The sequence below is a fragment of the Salminus brasiliensis genome, chromosome 14, assembly GCF_030463535.1.
Source record: "Salminus brasiliensis chromosome 14, fSalBra1.hap2, whole genome shotgun sequence".
NCBI classification, from domain to species: domain Eukaryota; kingdom Metazoa; phylum Chordata; class Actinopteri; order Characiformes; family Bryconidae; genus Salminus; species Salminus brasiliensis.
The window spans coordinates 4407653-4427154 of record NC_132891.1 but is presented as its reverse complement, the minus strand read 5'-3'; the positions used below and the strand labels follow the sequence as shown (position 1 = coordinate 4427154).

The window sequence follows — 19502 nt, the reverse complement described above, 5'->3', positions numbered from 1 at the left end:
TAATGCACATTTATGATACCACGGCCAAAACTGTGGACATATGGACATATGAAATACAGTCAGCAATCACTCATGTGAAAAATTATGCTACTATAAATATTTGCATTTTATAGAATTATATATAAATGGCAGGAACTTTTAACAATACTTTCCATGACTTATAAAAATGTTTTTAAATTTTTCTATTTTTATTAATCAGTACTGGATTTTAGCATGTTTATTTTCCCAGACTTTCCAGGATTTCCAGGACCCGTAGGAACCCTGATTAAGAATAAATCAAACCTTGGTCTAAATACTGTCAGACTACGCTGCTGCTTATGGCTGGGCAATACATCACCTGTACTGGTACACCGTGACAACTATACCCTGGTGTTGCTTTTCAGTTTTAGTAATATTTCTAGCATGTTTTCAGTGCATAATACAGAAATACTGCTTTTAAATATGGCAATAATGAATTGCATCAATATTGCCCAGCCTTGCTACCACACTGACTTTTAACAGGACAGCACTGCACTCCCTCTAGCTACCTCCAGGCTCTATGCTTAAGAGGGAATCATTACCTTCACAGCGAGGATGATGGTTTGGTTGACTCCAAAGGTTTCCTGAGAGGTGATTTGCAAGGACGCCATGCCAGTCAGAGAGCCTGAAGACAGATGGCCTTTTTCGTCCACTTGAACAAGTGCAGCTTTGTCAGGACAGTCCAGCACCCGGTACGACAGCGTACCCTGGCCATCCCTGACCACAGAGTAAAACAGATACAGGAATCACAGTAAACTAAATTGATGCCGTCAATCATAACAGGTCTTCAAAGAGAAGCCATGTGAAAAGCTCATCAAGTTAGCATCCCATTCACAACATACACATCCCCCCCCACACACCACTTTAGCCTTGGCCTCTGCAGTGTATTCCATTTACCTGTTGGTTTGAAGTTTTAATAAGGAGTTTGGGGACATCAGAACCTCCTCAGCTTGCACTTCTGGGTTCAGCAGGTGCAGTTTCTCATAAACCTTATAAAAACACAGAGAAACAAACATTTGGTTTTCTTGGAAAGAACAGCATCAGAGAACTACTCCGCTTTTATTTTCCTACAGAACATCAACTAAGCATTGGACATTTGATTTGAACAGAAATGCTGAACAGCTGGGTGACGTAAATGAGGCCTAATGAAGTTTAATGAAAAACAGATCTATTAAAAAAAACAAAAACAAAAAAACAGTAAATAAATCTTTATATATCTGAATATAAAAATATCCAGCATGATAATGCATTTGCTGATGCAAATGCTGAAATCTCTACCAATTTCTGAAGGTATGTGATTAGCATTTACACTGTTCATTAGGAACTGATGGCACCATGTTAAATACCTTAAATCAGTAACTAATAGAAGCTACACCTGAAAAACATTTTCTATATTAAAAAATAAAGAGTTACATTTAATTTAATTTTTTATTATATTTTTTATATACGCACACACGCACATTTTTTAAAAAGTGCTTAACTTTGATTGGAAGTCAAAGAGGAAGTCAAATAAGAGTTCACTCCAAGTAATTTAGAGCATTTCTACTGGTCCATTCATCCACCACTAGTCTGGCAGGTGTGGAGGGTCTTAATGCCGCGGTGTTGACTCTCTTGGCGACGGTCTTAGTGACTGGGTTTAGGGCTTCATTACACAGTGACAAAACACCCTGTGCTCACATTTAGATGAAGAAGCAATAAAACACCACTTCTCTGCCAGATCAGGAGCGTGAGTGAGTTATAGACACCAGTGTCAACACAGCAATTTTTATATAATAATAAAAATGGTTAGGTGTTAGGTGGTGCCGGGTAATATGCGCTGGACCTTACAGTGGACTGTGTGCAGTACAGGTGAAGCAAAACCGTACCTGTATCTGAATCTCATCAGAAAGCTCCACAGCATTGCCCTCCAGGTGGCTGGCCTCGGGGGCTACAGCCCTCACCACCACCTTGAGGCCTGTGCGGCCTTTGCTTCGGCCGACCACGTTCATTGCAAAGTTGTGCTCGGCAGAGAGCTGCACCGAGGCCTGGAGAAGAATGCACAGGGTTAAACCACAGGTCAACTTGGAAAAACTAGCAGTCAGCAGTCTGAGCAGGGGCCGAAATGTCCCTGACGATGAAGAGGAGGGTATATGTACTAATATATATTAGTTATTATATATTAGTTCACACACACACACACAAACTAATATATATATATATATATATATATATATATATATATATATATATATATATATATAGGTTTTTCCTTCCCCAGTAAAGTTACATTTATAGAGAGATGAGGTTTCTGCATGATAGTGATGATTTATAGTATTTAAATATTACACTGGCCTTCAATGGTCCTACAAATTAAGCTAAATATAAGCATAACTCGCCTCAGAGTGGCGTGTGTGCACTTCCAGTGTGTCCCTCTTCGTCACAGACCAGTGGAAGGTGAGCCCAGGTAGAGCGTTTCCAAACGAGAACGGTGTCTGACTACTGGTGAGACCCATCACATGGACTGGCATCTAAGACAGGGGGGAGAAAACAGAGGCTTACAAACAAAACCATACTATTTTATTGCTTTATTGCATTCTTCGAGGGGAGCAGGATTATATATAGTATTCATAAAGGAACTCAATGTGCTTGGTTACCATGGTGCCAGACTTCATTCTTGTGATGGGGGCTCGGATGCGGATGGCTTTCAGCTGGATCACCTCTACCTCCACCTGATCCTGTAAACAACAACAGTATTTAAACCGGGATCAGGGCCGACGTAGCCATATGTTAATAGATCGGGTATTGTCCTCAAAGTGCCATTAGCAGACATTACTGCCCACAGCTGGGAGCTGATTGGTCAGGGAGGAGATCAGACTGGATTATAAGATATTAAACACTATAAAACATCATTTTAAGAAAAGTCTGACTAAACTAAATCAGTCAGTCCAGAAAGTCTGATTACAGAAACTGATCCTGAAAATAAAGGATTGTACTGAACCCGTTAATCAGAAGCTCGTCTGATCCAAACTGTGGGGCTGGGTTATTATTTACACTGATTGATACTCAGCATTTAGAGACTCGGATCGGAGCAAAATGACAGGAATGGGACATCACTAGGACTCAGACAAACTAAATAAAAATCAAATAATTAAATATACCTTCTTAGTGAATTAAATATTTGGCAATTTGCATGATAATAGATTAGTTAATAAAATTGTTTGTATTTAAATGATTGAAGTCTTTGAAGCTTATTGTCTCCAAATAAAGGGAAATAAAGCTCCTTTTTAAAGGCTTTACATGGTTTATTATTGTTAAGCCCATTTGTATTGCATGGGCTGTTTTATAAAAAGTATTTAAAGAGTATTTGACATAATAAGGTGTAAATAATCTGATCACTAATATTAATCGATAATATCTGCCCTACAACTACTGACCCAATCAACTAAATGAATTTCTTGCTTTTGCTATGCAATATATTTGTATTTGCACAACTGCTGATGCATATTTCCATAAAACCCACAAAGTGTTTTTAGTCTTTAAATAGCTTGTTATTGTTAAGTCCATTTTTATTGAATGGCCCTTTTATGTGTAAGCAATCAATCTGATGACACACACACACACACCAGTGAACTTCTGTGCCCAGGGAGCAGAGAGGGTGAAGTGCCTTGCTCAAGGTCCCATACAGTGACAGCTTGCCGAACCCGGGTATCAAACCCACAACCCTGTCAGTCATCAACAGCCAGAGCGCTAACTGCTGAGTAGAGCTGGGCAATTTGACAATATTTGATCATATCATGATAAATTTTGTTATTGTGATCATAATATGCTTCTCTAAGCATATGGAGGAGACTGTTATTACTACTTAATAAACACTGATCAGCTGCAGGTTTCATTACTAACAGTGTAATTAGACTGGGTTCATTAGATGAAGAGCAGCAGATGTTCTAGAGTATAAATCACTGTGTTCAGTACAGGAGAGGATCTGAATAGTAGTTTAAATATCGTGATACAGGATTGTCCATTCAGTAAAAGGAAACTCATATACAGGGTTACCTGAGAGACCACCACCAGTTTGCCAGACTCCGTGTCGACGGCTTGCACGACTCCGGTTACGGTCATGTTTCCAACAGCGGTTCCACGAACGAGACCCATACTGTTTACAGATGCTATGTCAGCATTGCTTAGAGAGAAGAGGATGTTGGACTGGGGCTGCGGACCTCCTTCCGAAGTGATCTATGAACAGACATGAAAACTTCTGTGACATGAATCTCTGTGTAATTAAGGCCAGTTTATAAACACTGCTCATCGTTTGTGCCATTCTGGCTCCTGAATGGTGTTCAGTGCTTGGACTTTAATGATTGCCGCTTGCACTGTACTTTGAAGACAGATGCTCAAATCCTCAGAGCAGTAATAGCAGCTCACCGAAATCAATTATCATCAAATATATTTTTTTAATTTACTGAAGAAATAATATCTTAGTTCTAATTTGCCCATAAATACTAAACAATGCTATACCACACCACCCCAATACACTTAAACTTCTCCTCTAACTGAGCAGTAAGTGTTTATCTCCTCAGTAAAACACTGATATTAGAATAAACACTAATAAAAGTGGAGGTTCTCCATCACTGTGTTCATCATTAGAACATCTCCAAAGTTCTCCTCTCTCATGGAGTCTAGTGTTATTTAGAGTTCTCCTCAGATCAACACCTGGTTTGGGGGTAAATCAGGGCTTAATGATGGTAAATCAGGTGAGCTGCTGCTGCTGCTGCTGCTGCTGCTGCTTGAGTTGAACACATCCTCCACGCTGTGCTGGCTGGACTGGGGGGCGTCCAGGAGAACCCTGGAGGAACTGATCTCTGTTCTTCAGACTAGCTCACCGACAAGATCTCACTTCTTTTTTTCTTCAGAATGAGAAGCTCTTGTTTCTCCTTTTACTGGATTTATGTTCACCTGCTTTATCTGCTCTGATGAGATCTGGAGCTTCTACAGTTAAAAAATGCTTGTGCTGCTTTATTGAGATAAACGACTGAGGTGATGATTTATTCATGAATTTATTTTAGGCAAACTCCTGTCCTTCAACAAAATCAAATAAACAAGACATTACCTGCATCATCGCACCGATAATCAGAGTGACTTTTCGTGGAAGCAGCCTGAACGGTGGGAAAACCTACAGAGAGAAGGGGAGAGGGAAAAAAAAATATAATAAAAATTACAAATTAGCCATTTTCCTCATTTTTATCTCTTCTAAAATGTGTAATGTATTATTTCCATGACAGGCGTATAAACAGCACATCAGGAAAGGCTTCATTCAGAAGCAGAAACTAATTAAGACACCACCTGCTCAGTGGTAAAGCAGCAAGACTGGGCTTACCTCGATTTGCTGTGGAGCAGATGTAATTCTTCTACCGTTCTTGTCCATCACCACTGCAGACACACTGGTCTGGCCAATCGCTAAGCCTTTGACCAGGAAAGTGGCGGTGTCCTTCTCAGAGTACTCCGACAGAGGCCTACCCAAAGAAGCGGAGATGACCAATTACACGAGCGGCTGTAAATCAAGTAGCGGCCTGTAAATCTCTCCGGATGTTGGATTTCTGTTTAATAAACTCACTGCAGGGAAACGATGGATGACGCGGCCTTCAGCTTCAGATTCATGTGGGAGAAATATTTGGCGAGGAAGGGCTTCTTGTTGTCGTCCAAAACGCGAACGTACGCTTTGACGGACTTCCCAATCTCCACCTGAAATCCAGCAATACAGCACAATGTTCTCACCCTCTAATCACACTGCAAAGACTTTCTATTAACGGTCGCTCAGTGATGCAGGCCTTTCTTCCATACTCGCCAGCCTGGAAGCTAGGGCTGGGCAATATGGTAAAAATATTATATCACGATATTTAAGGACTTTTTTGGTGATACGCGATATCAGTGCTTCAGACGGTCCGCTGAGTGACCAGAGGTTTTTAAATCTGGACCTTGTCCAGATTAATCGGTCATGTCTTCTTACATTATTTCTTTTTTGTCTTTGTGTTTTATTAATTACTAATTATGTAAAGCTGCTTTGTGACGACAACAGTTGTAAAAAGCACTATACTAATAAATTTGACTTGACTTGACTATCCAGTGTCCAGTCTTTGGCTTTGGAACCTTGTCCCCTGAACTTCCAGATTTGAGGACCTGGGCCATAGAAGAACCATCATCAGGGTATATACATATACACTCGCTGAGCACTTTATTAGGAACACTACCCTGAACCTAACATGGCTTTCTTTCGTCGTGGCCCAACCGCCTCATGACTGGACATGACGTTGTGCATTCTGAGGTGCTGTTCTGATCCCCACAGCTGTACAGAGTGGTCATCAGAGTTACTGTAGACCGCTATTGACTGCCGTTGGCTCCAACCAGTCTGAGCGTTCTCTGTTGACCTCTCTCGTCTACAAGGCGTTTCTATCCGCAGAACTGCAGAACTGCTGCCCAGTTTTATTTATTACACCATTCTGAGCAACTCTAGAGACTGTTGGAGATCATCCAAGAGATCATCGGTTCTAGAAATACTCGAACCAGAAGAATCAAACCAGAATCGAACCAGAGAACATAGAGGAGCCATCATCAGGGTGCTTTCACACCTACGTTGTTTGGTCCGGACCGTCAGACACTCCACTTTGGTCCGCACATTTGTTTATTGAAGCCATCTACGATATATCATACTGCCCACCCCTCGAACAGACCCGCCTCTACTGACCTTATCAACCACGCGGACGTAAACCTCCAGAATGTCCGAGATGTGAACCGTAGCTGTGGCCGGGGCAGGGAAGGTCAAGCAGAGGTCATGAACCATTACCTGCAAGACCCCTGGTCGCATCGGCACCACCTGGAAGACATTAGGGAGCATAAACACCAAACAAACTGACGTTCCTTCACCCCTACAGCTGTCCGAAGAGGCCGGGGCATTTCACATCTTCAGGTTCAGATGAAAGGGTTTGAGCTCTTTGAACAAAATGGATACAAACAGGAAAAAAGGAGAACGACCTTTTTTAAAGTAACTAGATCAAAGTAAACAAAACAATAAAGAAAACAAAAGCTGGACTTATTTGCCCAAGCAGATACAAATGAGAAAATGGTCACTTGGGGTCAGTCTCCATACAGTTAAACGCATTAAAAGTTAACAGAATTGGAAATAATAAATAAACAAATAAATAAATAAATAAAAACAGTTCATTTCAAAAGCCGTAAAGCGTTCCTTGAACTGCCCAACCCGACACATAAGTCTAGTTTCGAAGCACTTTGCTTAAACAGAAGAGCTTTAGCAGCCTCATGGCCTTTGGCACCAATACAACCCACCTCAGCAGTTCCCTGAGACTCCTGGAACACCACTTCGGCTATTCCCCCAACACTTGTATTGAGAAAGAAATAGCCAGAGCCCTCCTGCAAAGTGAGGTCAGCCTGCAGAACAGAGACGAATGAATGAGCGAATGAATGAATGACCGACAGGAAGCATTAAACCACTAAACAGGGGCAAACTGCAGGTACTGTAAAGCTCTATATACATATACACTCTCTGAGCATACCCTCATTCTGAGGTGCTGTTCTGATCCTCACAGCTGTACAAAGTGGTTATCAGAGTTACCGTAGACCGTTATTGCCGTCGGCTCCAACTAGTCTGAGCGTTCTCTGTTGACCTCTCTCGTCTACAAGGCGTTTCTATCCACAGAACTGCAGAACTGCCGAACTGCTGCCCAGTTTTATTTATTACACCATTCTGAGCAACTCTAGAGACTGTTGGGGTGAAAAGCCCAGGAGATCACCGGTAGTAGAAATACTCAAACCAGAACTGGCACCAATTTTCTCCATTCTGATGGTTGATTAATATTATCTGAAGCTGCCGGCCTGTATCTGCAGGACGTTATGCGTTTCACTGCTGCCACATGATTGGCTGATTGGATAATTGCATGAAAGAGTACTTAAGTATACCTAATAAATTGCTTGTAACCAAATAGCTACATATAAAGGGTTTCTAAAGCTCTTAAATTGTTTCTTTTGTAACTATCACATTTATAATACACTATTTTGATCTGGATCAGATCAATTACTTTTTATGCTTAGATAGCCAAGACACTTCGTCTGCTGATATCTGGCCAATACCAATATCTGTCGGTACTTACAAGATCCCTGATCAAAACACTCATGTGTAATTAGTCAAAATGATCAGAACACGCAGCATAAAGCAACGTTATGTACTTTTTATGTAATTTTTATCTTAAAATGGCAGCTTTATGTTGATTGTACACTGACTGTCAGTGGGAGCCAGTAGGGGGGGGATGCCCCCCAGCACCGCCGAGTCATATTAGTGTAAAATCCTGTAGTGTTACCCTACCACCTCAGCCCACATGCTTCTCTACCTTCAGATCAAGCTTCTGGAGCTCTCAGCTGGTCAACAAATGCACATGTACAGCGGTCCATGAGGGGGCGCTCATAGTGCAATTTATATTTACAGCAGTGGTGTTATTAAAAATGAATCCCTAACTGTAGGAGGAGGCCAGTTCTCACATAGCGTTGCTTTCAGTGGTCATTTGAACCAATACTGGTTGAACCAAAACTGCAATACTGAATAATCATTGCTGTCGTGCAAAAACCTTGTATGTCCATTCTTGCCGTTTTTCTCTTTTTGACCATGTAAATCTGGCAGAAGTTCTTTATATTGTCTTCTCCTGTTACGTTTTTTAAGGTTCTTGTGCAACAGCCAGAAAATATTACACTATTATAATGTAGCACGCAGACATCCTCTTACAAGTGGCTGCATATGTTGAGGTTAGGGGAGATGAAGAGAAGCGCCTACCCGCACGCCAGGGTGGTTATATATGGTGACAGATTCTGGGCTCACTCGCACGTCCTCCACCAGCAGGAGATCCAGCGTAGCAGACACAGGTGTCAGGGGCTCAAACTGCCAGAAAGGTGTGTGCATTAAAGTGAATCAGTGGATCAGTGAATCAGGATATACAACAATACAGTGTGTTTGATCTAGAGCCGTCTAGACGTCCTGTTTAACCTTGACAGATCTTTGCCTATTAGTATAAGTGTTCGTCATTATGCACATATACATCTCTTCAGGCTGCTTTCACAGGGGACCTTTTTACATCTACTGCCCCGAACATGACTCTCCTTCTATTGGGTAACTCCAGAGGCCCTCAGTTAGTTTACTAGGTAAATCCTAAATAGAATTTATCATCTCACTCACATTTTCATCTAGTTTGGCTTGAGGGTTTCAGGGGTTAAAAAGAGTGTGCTAAGAGTGTGCAGTGGAAGCTCAGTTAGAGCACTGGCTTATTGATTACAGGGATGTGGCTTCGCTAAGCTGCCCTTTAGCAAAGCCCTTAATGGCCCTTAGCCATATCTGCTCCAGGGTGCTGTAGCATGGCTGACGCTATGCTCTGACCCCTGCTTTCTAAGCTGGGATATGCAAAAGAGGAGAATTTCATTGAAGTATAAATGACAATAAAGCCACATTATTGATACTTTGTTGATACTTTTTTGGTCTGTTTAGTATGTCATACATGTGCACACTGACCAATATAAACTCCTTGTACGTATTAAATATTATTCTGATTGTTCACTTTGGGAAATAATTGACTGACAAACATTTTTAGTGAACCTCAAGTGATGAGATCTGCATTATGATGCGCTACAAAGCCGATTTCTCGGGTCAAGTTAAATATTCATCTTAAAAGTAGTCAATATATCCAACATAATCAATATTTATTTATATATGATTCTATAATTTTCTTATTATTATTGCATTACTGTCACTCTGCACTGGTGGACAGGTTTCACTGGCTTCAAACACTAAAACAATGTACAATATCTACCACTGGAAGATCATTTTACTATATAAACCTACAAATAAACTGATGTCATAAAAATAAGAGAAAAAAAATGTCCAGAATTAGACTGTATTAAAAGAATATTCATCTTATTATATTATTACTCTTATTCTACATTTCTGCTTTTTTTGTTTTCAAGCATGAAGGTACAGAAATATCCGATTGCACTGGTACATTGGTCCACCACATCAACTTCTACATCAACACATCATCAAGAATTAAAAAATAAAAACATCTACTTTTGTAGGAAAGTTTACATTTCATAATATAACACACACACACACACACACACACACACACACACACACACACACACACACACACACACACACACACACACACACACACACACTTTTTTTTAATTATTTTAATTACATTTATTTGATCTTACATAACTAGGGCTGGGCGATATGGTAAAAATGGTATATCACAATATGTAAAGACATCATCAGTAATAAACTACTATTCAGATTCTCTCCTGTACTGAATACAGTAATTTCAACTCAACATCTGCTGCTCTTCATCTATTTAAAGCAGTCTAATTACACTGTTAGTAATGAAACCTGCAGCTGATTAGGGTTCTTTACGTACAGATAATATTAACAATATTGCTTAGATCAATATGCTTTCAATATGCTTAGAAAGTATATTGCGTATCACGATAATAAAAGTTTATGAAGCAATTCAAAACAAATTGTCATATCGCCCAACCCCACTTATAAGTTTTTGGAGTGAAAATCTGATATTTCTGCATATTTTAGTGCTTTGAGCAACAGAAACCTAGAATGAGAGAAATATGAGCTAGAATATAATATTAATTTTAATATTACAGTCAATATTAGCTTTCCATTACTAAGATTTAATATTAAAAATGAGCCTACAGGTCTTAATCAAAGCCTAATTTTCTGTTAGTGTTTAAGTTTCTAAATCTTTTTAAAGTCTGTTTATTTGATTAGTCATTAAAATGACTTGGCTAACGATATAATCAATAGTTACAGCCCTGGTTTCATTACCGTCACCATAGCCCTGTGAAGCATCACTGAAGCGTTTAATGAACCAGGTTTGCTCAATAACATGCACATGCACTTCTGCCTGTTTTACAGCCTCTGTTTGTTGTTGTCACCCGTCGTCCCTGGCAACCACGAGGGAACAAGGCATGTCTGCGGTCACCCACCGTTTCCTCCCCGGCTTCAGAGGAAATGAAACAGAGCTCCTGAGCCATCATCTCAGCGTGGTGTCTGGTGCTGGGTGTGTATGAAATGGCTGAACGGTTTAGAGTCACGAGAGATTATCTGCCTACCCCACGGACAACTGCTGCGGCCTCCAGGTGAGACGACTGGTAGCCCACCGCGGTAACAGTGACGGCTGCGAGCCCGGACTGATGATGGACGAGCACCGTCTGACGACCTGCAGACAGACAGATCAGAAATGTTTTTAACGGGATTTTAAGGAAACAAAAGAATCACATCTGGAATGAAGAGGAGATGCCTGCAGTGAAAGCCCCTGACCTCACAACAACTGGATTACAACAGAATTGCTCAGGAAACACAAATTCTGACCAAATGTCAATGGATTATTCTGTGGCAAAACAAGAAACCTAGTAAAACTGCCACAGGAACCACAGGATGGTTTAAGCCTACTTGACGTTCAATGGAAGTCTATGTAAAAAGATGTAGCCAAGTCATTTTGGAGCATTTCTATTGGTCCAATTATCATGACGTTTCTCAATAATATACAATAAAACTGCCAGATTTACATTTTGTCACAAAGTAAGAAACAAAAAAGTAGGGAGTTTTTTTTGGTTTGTTTCCCAACAACAATAAACTAAACATATTAAAAACATTAAGGAAAACATTGAAAATAAAGAAATATGACCAACTATTGATTACTAGTGGATAGCGGAAACACTTTTACTAAACTGCACTGGAAAACTGACATTAACAAGCCAAAAAAATAAATATAATATATGATCAAAATAAATAAATACCCCTCCCCCCAAATAAATAATTTAATTTCGCAGCCTTTGACCAAAAAAAAAAATTATAATATATTATATTTCATTAATTATATATCTCTCTCAATACCTGTGTTTAAATCAATGTTGAAAAAAAATTATTTTAAATATTAAATATTAATATATTTAAAAATATTGATAAAAGAAAAATGCACACACATTTTGGCAATTTTTCATTTCCAACAAACATTTCTTTTTGCACTAATAGCGCTTTAAGTAAATGTTGTCATTTCCTGCAAAAGACTGGAAAACCACTGGAAGAGCATTTTACTACACAAACCTACAACTAAAATGATATAAAGAATTATACAATGATAAATGATACATGAGGAAATGTTGAGAATTAAACTGTATTAAATGATTATTTGTGTGATTATAGTATTACTCTTATTCTATATTTCTGCTTGTTTTAAAACATTCCACTGGTATATTAGTCCACTACATAAACTTTAATTAAAAAAAAAAAAAAAACAACGTTTGTAAGAATGATCAAATTTCACAATAAATCTTTCACTTTATTTAGATTATTATTTTCATAGATTTTAATTCATGGACTAATTAAGAGGAGTCTAGTATTATTTAGTATTATTTAGTATTATTTAGCTGCTGCTGCTGGAGTTGAACACATCCTCCACGCTGTGCTGGCTGGACTGGGGGGCGTCCAGGAGAAACCGGGAGGAACCGAGCTCTGTTCTTCAGACTAGCTCACAGACAAGATCTCACTACTTTCTTTCTTTAGAATGAGAAGCTCTTGTTTCTCCTTTTACTGGATTTATGTTCACCTGCTTTATCTGTTCTGATGAGATCTGGAGCTTCTACAGTACAAACTTTAGAATAATGGGATTATGAGGCTAAAACCTGAAGAACACTACACAAGACTAGTCCAACTTCAACACACCTTAGCCAGCCAGCCAAGTCTGCTGGGATACTACTAGGATTGGAACAGGAGTGTGGCAGAGGTGGAGAGCTGCACCTACCATGAAGCTTCTTCTGCGTGTTGCTGTCCTCCAGTAAGTGCAGCTCCATGGGCTTTGTGGGTTCAATGCTGGCCAGGGCCACTTTGGATGACTCCCACACCATGCTCAATGAGCTGAAGTTGTCGTACTTCCTCCCTTGCTGGTCAAAGGCTGCGAGATCCAGCTCAGGATTGCGGTAATTAGACACGGGCACCTGTAAGAGATCATAATCATCTGCTTCCTGCCTTCACTGGGACGGGTGATCAATACGGAGCCGGTCAGGGCCGCTTAATATGTGGTTTGCTAATCATTGGTGCAATATTGGCTTTATGGGAGCTTTAATGGATTTCAGAATATTCACTTTCAGCTAAAAACATGGCCCTGAATGGCCTCCAGGAATGCACAGGATTCAACAGTGGTACCACCCTGTTACAGCACATTGCGGGTGTAAAATACCATGCAGCCGCTGACCAGCACCAGCTTATGTGCCTACCACTTGTTTGTTCTGCTGGAGAAGAGGGCAGGACCGGTCCAGTTGGGGATTTGTGTACACAGGAACGAGGGTCAGGCGCGATGGAGGAGCGCAGATGAACTTCACCACAGCTGGCTCCACAGCTGGAAAAGGGTTGGTTAGAGTGGGCTGATTCCCCACGGTCACTGCCAACACCTGGAAAGGCACAAATGACCAGCCGAAAATTAGTCCACAACTACAGTCCTTTTTGTTGTTGTTACATGGTCAATAAGGGAAACTGTTTTTGCTATGTGGTTGCTATGGTATCCCAGGTGGTTGCTATGATGTTAAGTGACTGCTATGGTACAAGCTGGTGTTGCTATAGCATCCCAGGTGTTTGCGACGGTGTTGCTAAGTGGTTACATAGGGGTTGCTATGGTGTTGCTAGGTGGCTGTTACATTCCTGCTTAGTAGTTGCTTTATTTTTCCCTTGTTGGTTGCTATGTTGTTGTTGTTGTTGTTGTTAAGTAACCGCTATAGCATACAAGTTGGTGTTGCTTAGTGGTTGTTATGAGGTTGCATTAGCATCCCAGGTGTTTGCTCTGGTGTCGCTATAGCATCCTGGGGTGGTAGCTATGGTGTTGCTGAATGGTTACATGATGGTTGCTAGGTGGCTGCCACATTCCTACTAAATAGTTGCATTATTTTTAATAGGTGGTTGCTATAGTGATGTTTACTGGCTGCTTTGGTAGATAAGGTGGTGTTGCATAGTGATTGCCATGGTATTTCTATAGCATCCTAAATGGTTGCAATTGTACTTCTATAGCATCCCAGGTGGTTCCTATGGTGCAGCCAAATAGGTGTGAGGTGATTGCGAGGTGGCTGCTATTATGTTGCTACATGGTTGCTATGTGGTTGCTATGGCATTTTGGGTGGTGTTGCTTAGTGATTGCTACGATGCCTGCTATAGCATCCCAGGTGGTTGCTTTGGTGTTAAGTGAGTGCAAGGTGGTTCTGAGGTGGCTGCCATGGCGTTGCTAAGTGGTTGCTAGGACGTTACGTGCACAGATTTAAAAAAAAAAAAAAAAAAACTCACCTGTTCACCAAGGGCTCGGCAGGTGGCCTGCACCAGGTGTCTGAAGTAGCTCCGGGAGGCTGGGCCAGTAAGGATCAGCGTGACGCTATTGGGATCTTCAGCGGTCAGATTTCTGAAGAATTTGGAAGGCTCCAGAACCCACGGCTTTGGGCCGCCCTCAAAGAGCATGTCTTTAGAAGAACCGAGGGTCACCAGAGCGACAGATACAGGATCCACAGCCTGTTACAGTGCAGAGACAGAGAGAAAAGCCGTCTCCAAATGTCCAGCTTAAGCTCAGACTCGAGGACCACAGGATTTGACCTCTAAAATCTAAGGTTTACTGGACTGTGCTCCTAAATGACTTACTTTGAGAGGAGGGTAGGCCGCAATGGTGATCTTCGCATTGAGGTGAACGTTGCCATGGGTGTAGCTCACCAGCACGTTGGTGTATCCTGGAGCTAAAGCCTGGACTCTTATTCCACTGCAGTGGTCCTGACCTGGGGGCACCCTCACTGAACACACACACATATATACACACAGACTAGCATTGATACTTATATCTAATGATACTTAATCAAAAAAAAGATACTTAACTTAATACAAACCACTATATGGACAAAAGTATTGGGACACACCTCTTAATCACTGAATTCAGGCATTTCATTCAGTCCCATTGCCACAGGTGTATAAAATCAAGCCCCTCAGGGGTCAGGGCTGAGTGCTGAGCTCAGAGCAGAGTGCAAAAAAGCCTCCAACTGACTCAATAACTGCAGCAGAGCTCCAGACCTGCTGCTGCTGGTAGAGCTTAGAGAAAAGGGGGACCAGCTTATGAGTTTAGAATGGGACGTCTTATAAAGGCCCCTGTAGTATTGTAGTGTAGTTGTCCCAATACTTTTGTCCACATACTGTACATTGTGTTTTGTTTGATCTAATTTGTCTTTGATCTAAAGAACTTTAATACCAAAGTACTGTCCATAGTCCAATCATGTCCATAGTTTTTCCAGTGGTGGGAACTGAGCTAACGTGAATAAAGCATTACGATTGGCTGCAGGTTTGATTGTATGCAGCTCACCCTCTAGCAACTGAAAGATGCCGTGGTTCTCCATCTCGACCTGCAGGTCAAAATGGGAGCAGTCGCTCAGCGTGACTCTCTCTCCTGCCTCCCAGCTCAGCTGGCCGAAGATGCGCAGAGGGAGCTCCAGCCCCAGGCCCACCCGCGCCTCCACCGCACACGGACTGAACTCCATCCCAACCGGCTCAATCACGTACACCTGTGGCAGCAGAGACATGCACAGGACTGAGAGAGTGAGAGAGAGAGAGAGAGAGAGACACATACCTGGAGGTGCTTTAGAAGAGTCAGAATCAAAAAGTTCAGTTCAGTTAAGCTGAATCAAGGAATCAACATACAGTCAAGACGGATCCAGTCAAGCATACGAGCAATTCTAACCGTGAGAAAGGTCTATTAGCATCTGGTTCATGTAGCCAAGCCCCTAGTCTTTTCCGGCTCGAGGTCATTTTTGTAAATCAGAGAAATAACAGATGCTTTTACACTAAACTGAGCTTAGACCACAGATCTCACCTTCATCTCTCCAAAATGTAGCGGATTGCGGAGATCATGAGCGTAGATGACACTAACACCGATGTCTCGCACAGTGGTCATCACGCCTTTGACTGTGATCGTGGCGACCGCAGTGTTGGAGGAGGACCAGCTGAAGTTTCCACTTCCTCCTGTTGCCTGAAATACAGAGATAAAATGAAAAAGTCAATCCAAAAATAATCTTTTATATAATCTTAATCTTTATATAATTTAATAATCTTTAATAAAATTACAAAAGGTTGCCAAATATCTACGTCTAAATATTTATGGCCAAAAGTGATGAAAATACCCATAATTTAGGCTTATTAGGTCAATATGTGGCCAATATGTGACCAAGATGTTATGTTATGTATATTGCATAATAGCCATTATTACTACACATAATTAATTATATATATATATAAAAATGTGTCTTAAATTGACCTAGTGGTGAAAAAAGCCACGGTCACATATTACAATTATATTTCATTAATTTGAGCTTCTTAAAACATTAAAAAAAAAAAGCTAATATGTTAATATGCATATTAATAATAATAATAGCATTTATATTTTATAACACTATTAAATCTGTATTGGTTTTATAGTCCCAGCTAAGCAATACTGATCCCACTGAGTTACAGCACTTGGGGAGTCAACGCTTCCTTGTACCTTGATGGTGTATTGGTAGGCTCCTTCTTTAGGCTGCCATGGAAACGTGAGGATGGAGGGGGTGAGGACTATGGGGTTGTAGATTTCGACGTCCTGCTCATTCCTTACTGGAACAGGGAGCATTCGAATGGTTCCACCCTGAGGAAAAGAGCTGATCAGAACTGCAGATACAGCCCAACAGGAGCGCCTCACACACGGGAAGTTCTCAGAAACGTTGATATTCACTTAATTTCGCAGCGGAACAACCAACCTGATCAACGACAGACTTCAGGGTGGCGTCAATGATGGTTTGGCCATGTTTCAGAGCTCTCACGCGGTGGTAGGACCCGTTCAGGGACGACTCCAAAACCTGGAAGAACTCCTTAGGGAAGGTGGTTTCGATCCGTATGTTCTGTCAGAGAAGCAGAGCATGTGGGGGCTTAATTAGAGAGCTATGACGTCCCACCCACTCACCCACAGCTTTTTCAGTTCCGATACTGATACATAAACTTTGCATATCGGTCGATACTCGGTACCAGGGATATGATTTTTTTTCACTTACATCTGAGAGATAGATCTTGTTACTTGACTTGTCAAAGACTTCGATGCTGATTTCATAGGTTCTTCTGGTCTCCAGAATCCAGCGGTCTCCAGGATGAATCTTAAAAACTAACAAAGCACAGAAATATATAGTTTTGTATAATAATAACAATAATAATTCATATTATTAAGCAGGTAAACATTATATCGTAGAGTTGACTGACGTAGAGTGTGACATCTAAGCACTATTTGGTGCAGAAACTCCAAGCTCAAATGGAGATGCAAGCTTTTTGGATGATCATAATCAAATGCACCAAAACCATGCAAGAACTGCACCTCTGAATTACAAAGCATAAGAAAATGGTCTTCCAGTCTTTCAGCCCTGAGAAGTGATTACATGAATTCATGTGATTTTGCCCTTTAATGTAGTGTTCAGTATAAATTAATATTTCATACTTATATACTTTGATTTCTGTTATGTTTTTATTACCTGAAATATATTTTTTATTTTTTCCACTATTTTATTTTATTATTTATTAATATTGTTTGATTTTTTTTAAAACTTGTAATATTTACATCTTAAATATTTACCTTTTATTCTTATATTAAATATTTCATTATTTTATTTGTATTTTTATTATCCTATCCTTATTTTGTCAAACACTTGTCAAGCACTTTGAATTTCAAATTTATGTCTGAAAGGTGCTATATAAATAAAGTTTGTTTGATTGATTGATTGATTGATTTAATACTGACAATAATGACTGTCCCACATTAGGAAATGCAGGTTGTCTGAGACAACTTGGCACTAAGAGCACTAATATATCTGATTCCTTTCATGAGGACAGAATCGGCACTCTCTTCATGTTTAATTACGATTTAATTAATTAAACCGTAGTTTAATCGTTTAGTATAATTAATTTTCAGAGATGTACTGGGTGTGGATTTAAGGCACTGGCTTTATCTTGCAATATATTCCAGCATTTAAAATGTTGAAATATCCCACATTAAGTTAATTCACCCTATATGAAATAAGCTCCCCAGGCACATGCATCATTTCCTCTTTACTAAATAAAAAAAAACCTAATCACCACTGTCTCGCACAAGATGCCGTGCATCTTCGTTTTTTTGCCGTGTTTTACTTTTTGGTGTGACGTGAATCCGGCAGTTGTTCTTCAAGAATATCAGAATCTCACAGAATTTCAATCAGAATATCACACCAATAGAAATGCCCCAAAATGACCTGGAATAAAATCTTATAACATCCACTTCCATTGAAAGTAAAGCTGCCATTCTGGAGATACATGGTTTCCGCATATTTACATTTATGGTATTTAGCTGATGTTACCACCCAGAGTGACTTACAAGGTTTCTGGTATTACAGAAGTGGGCCAGTGTAGTGTTAAGAGTCTTGCCCAAGGACTCGGATTGGTGTAGCACAGCATAGTCACCAGACCAGGCATTATATGCACCCCTTCCCTCAACAGTGTCGATTCCTCCAGGTAAACACTATTCTGATCCTGAGGAAGATATTAGTCCATTCTTCCGCCAACTTTGTGCTTTTTATATCCAAGCAGGACACAACAACTTCACTGGCTTCCTGATTCAGACCCCTGACTCTGGTCTACAAAGCCAAGACTGGACCAGCCAGCCCCTCCGTACTTGATGGCGATGGTCAAAAGCCGATCTGCACCGAGAGCCCTTCCAGCTTCAAGTACGGCTCGGCTCGACCCGCCATCCTTTAAGATCCACGGAAGACGAGCGTCCAGACTTTTGACTGTCCTGCACCGAAGTGGTGGAACGAGCTTCCCCTGAGGGTCCGAACAGCAGAGTCCAACGCTCGCTGTCCTCAAACCCAGACTGAAGACCCTCCTCTTCTGAGAGGACTTGGGTGAAGAGTAGAGTATTATGGTCTCCATATTGACTTAGAGTCTAAGATAAGAGGGGCCTTTGGATTTTAGTCTATTCAAACTGAGGTTATTCTTAAGTGAACAGTGAAGCACTTTAGTGAGTCACTCTGGAGAAGAGCGTCTGCTAAATACCGTAAATGTAAATGTAAACAACTTGGCACCAAGAGTCCTGATATGTCTGAGTTCTATTAGGAGGGTGGAATCTGCACTGGGGATTTTCAGAGATGTACTGGGTGTGGATTTAATGCACTGGCTTCATATTGCATATATATCCCAGCATTCAAAATGTTCAATGTCCCACATTAAGCTAATTCATCCTATATGAAACCAGCAGGACACAGACCCTCGTCCAGTCGTCACATATTCAATATTATATCAGAAAATAAATGAAGCACATGACTCATTTTCTTATATACAGCTAAGACTGTCAGACACAAGAACAGTTTTTACTCTCAGGCCA

General features: G+C 40.7%; 1 protein-coding gene across 1 annotated transcript in view; it reads right to left on the bottom strand.

Annotated features, from left to right (window-relative positions):
- nup210 (nucleoporin 210) overlaps positions 1 to 19502 on the bottom strand; it is a 48718-nt gene that overhangs the window by 17158 nt on the left and 12058 nt on the right. Inside the window, exons 9-30 of the mRNA XM_072697008.1 lie at positions 17155 to 17261; positions 16864 to 17004; positions 16614 to 16751; positions 15948 to 16103; positions 15441 to 15639; positions 14735 to 14880; positions 14390 to 14608; positions 13336 to 13509; positions 12864 to 13056; positions 11173 to 11279; positions 8831 to 8935; positions 7336 to 7437; positions 6737 to 6865; positions 5609 to 5736; positions 5372 to 5507; positions 5105 to 5167; positions 4051 to 4230; positions 2652 to 2732; positions 2394 to 2525; positions 1884 to 2042; positions 916 to 1007; positions 561 to 735 (exon numbers count right to left, since the gene is read on the bottom strand). Coding sequence (XP_072553109.1) covers positions 561 to 735; positions 916 to 1007; positions 1884 to 2042; positions 2394 to 2525; positions 2652 to 2732; positions 4051 to 4230; positions 5105 to 5167; positions 5372 to 5507; positions 5609 to 5736; positions 6737 to 6865; positions 7336 to 7437; positions 8831 to 8935; positions 11173 to 11279; positions 12864 to 13056; positions 13336 to 13509; positions 14390 to 14608; positions 14735 to 14880; positions 15441 to 15639; positions 15948 to 16103; positions 16614 to 16751; positions 16864 to 17004; positions 17155 to 17261 — 3062 coding nt within the window. The remainder of the gene's footprint in view (positions 1 to 560; positions 736 to 915; positions 1008 to 1883; positions 2043 to 2393; positions 2526 to 2651; positions 2733 to 4050; positions 4231 to 5104; positions 5168 to 5371; positions 5508 to 5608; positions 5737 to 6736; positions 6866 to 7335; positions 7438 to 8830; positions 8936 to 11172; positions 11280 to 12863; positions 13057 to 13335; positions 13510 to 14389; positions 14609 to 14734; positions 14881 to 15440; positions 15640 to 15947; positions 16104 to 16613; positions 16752 to 16863; positions 17005 to 17154; positions 17262 to 19502) is intronic.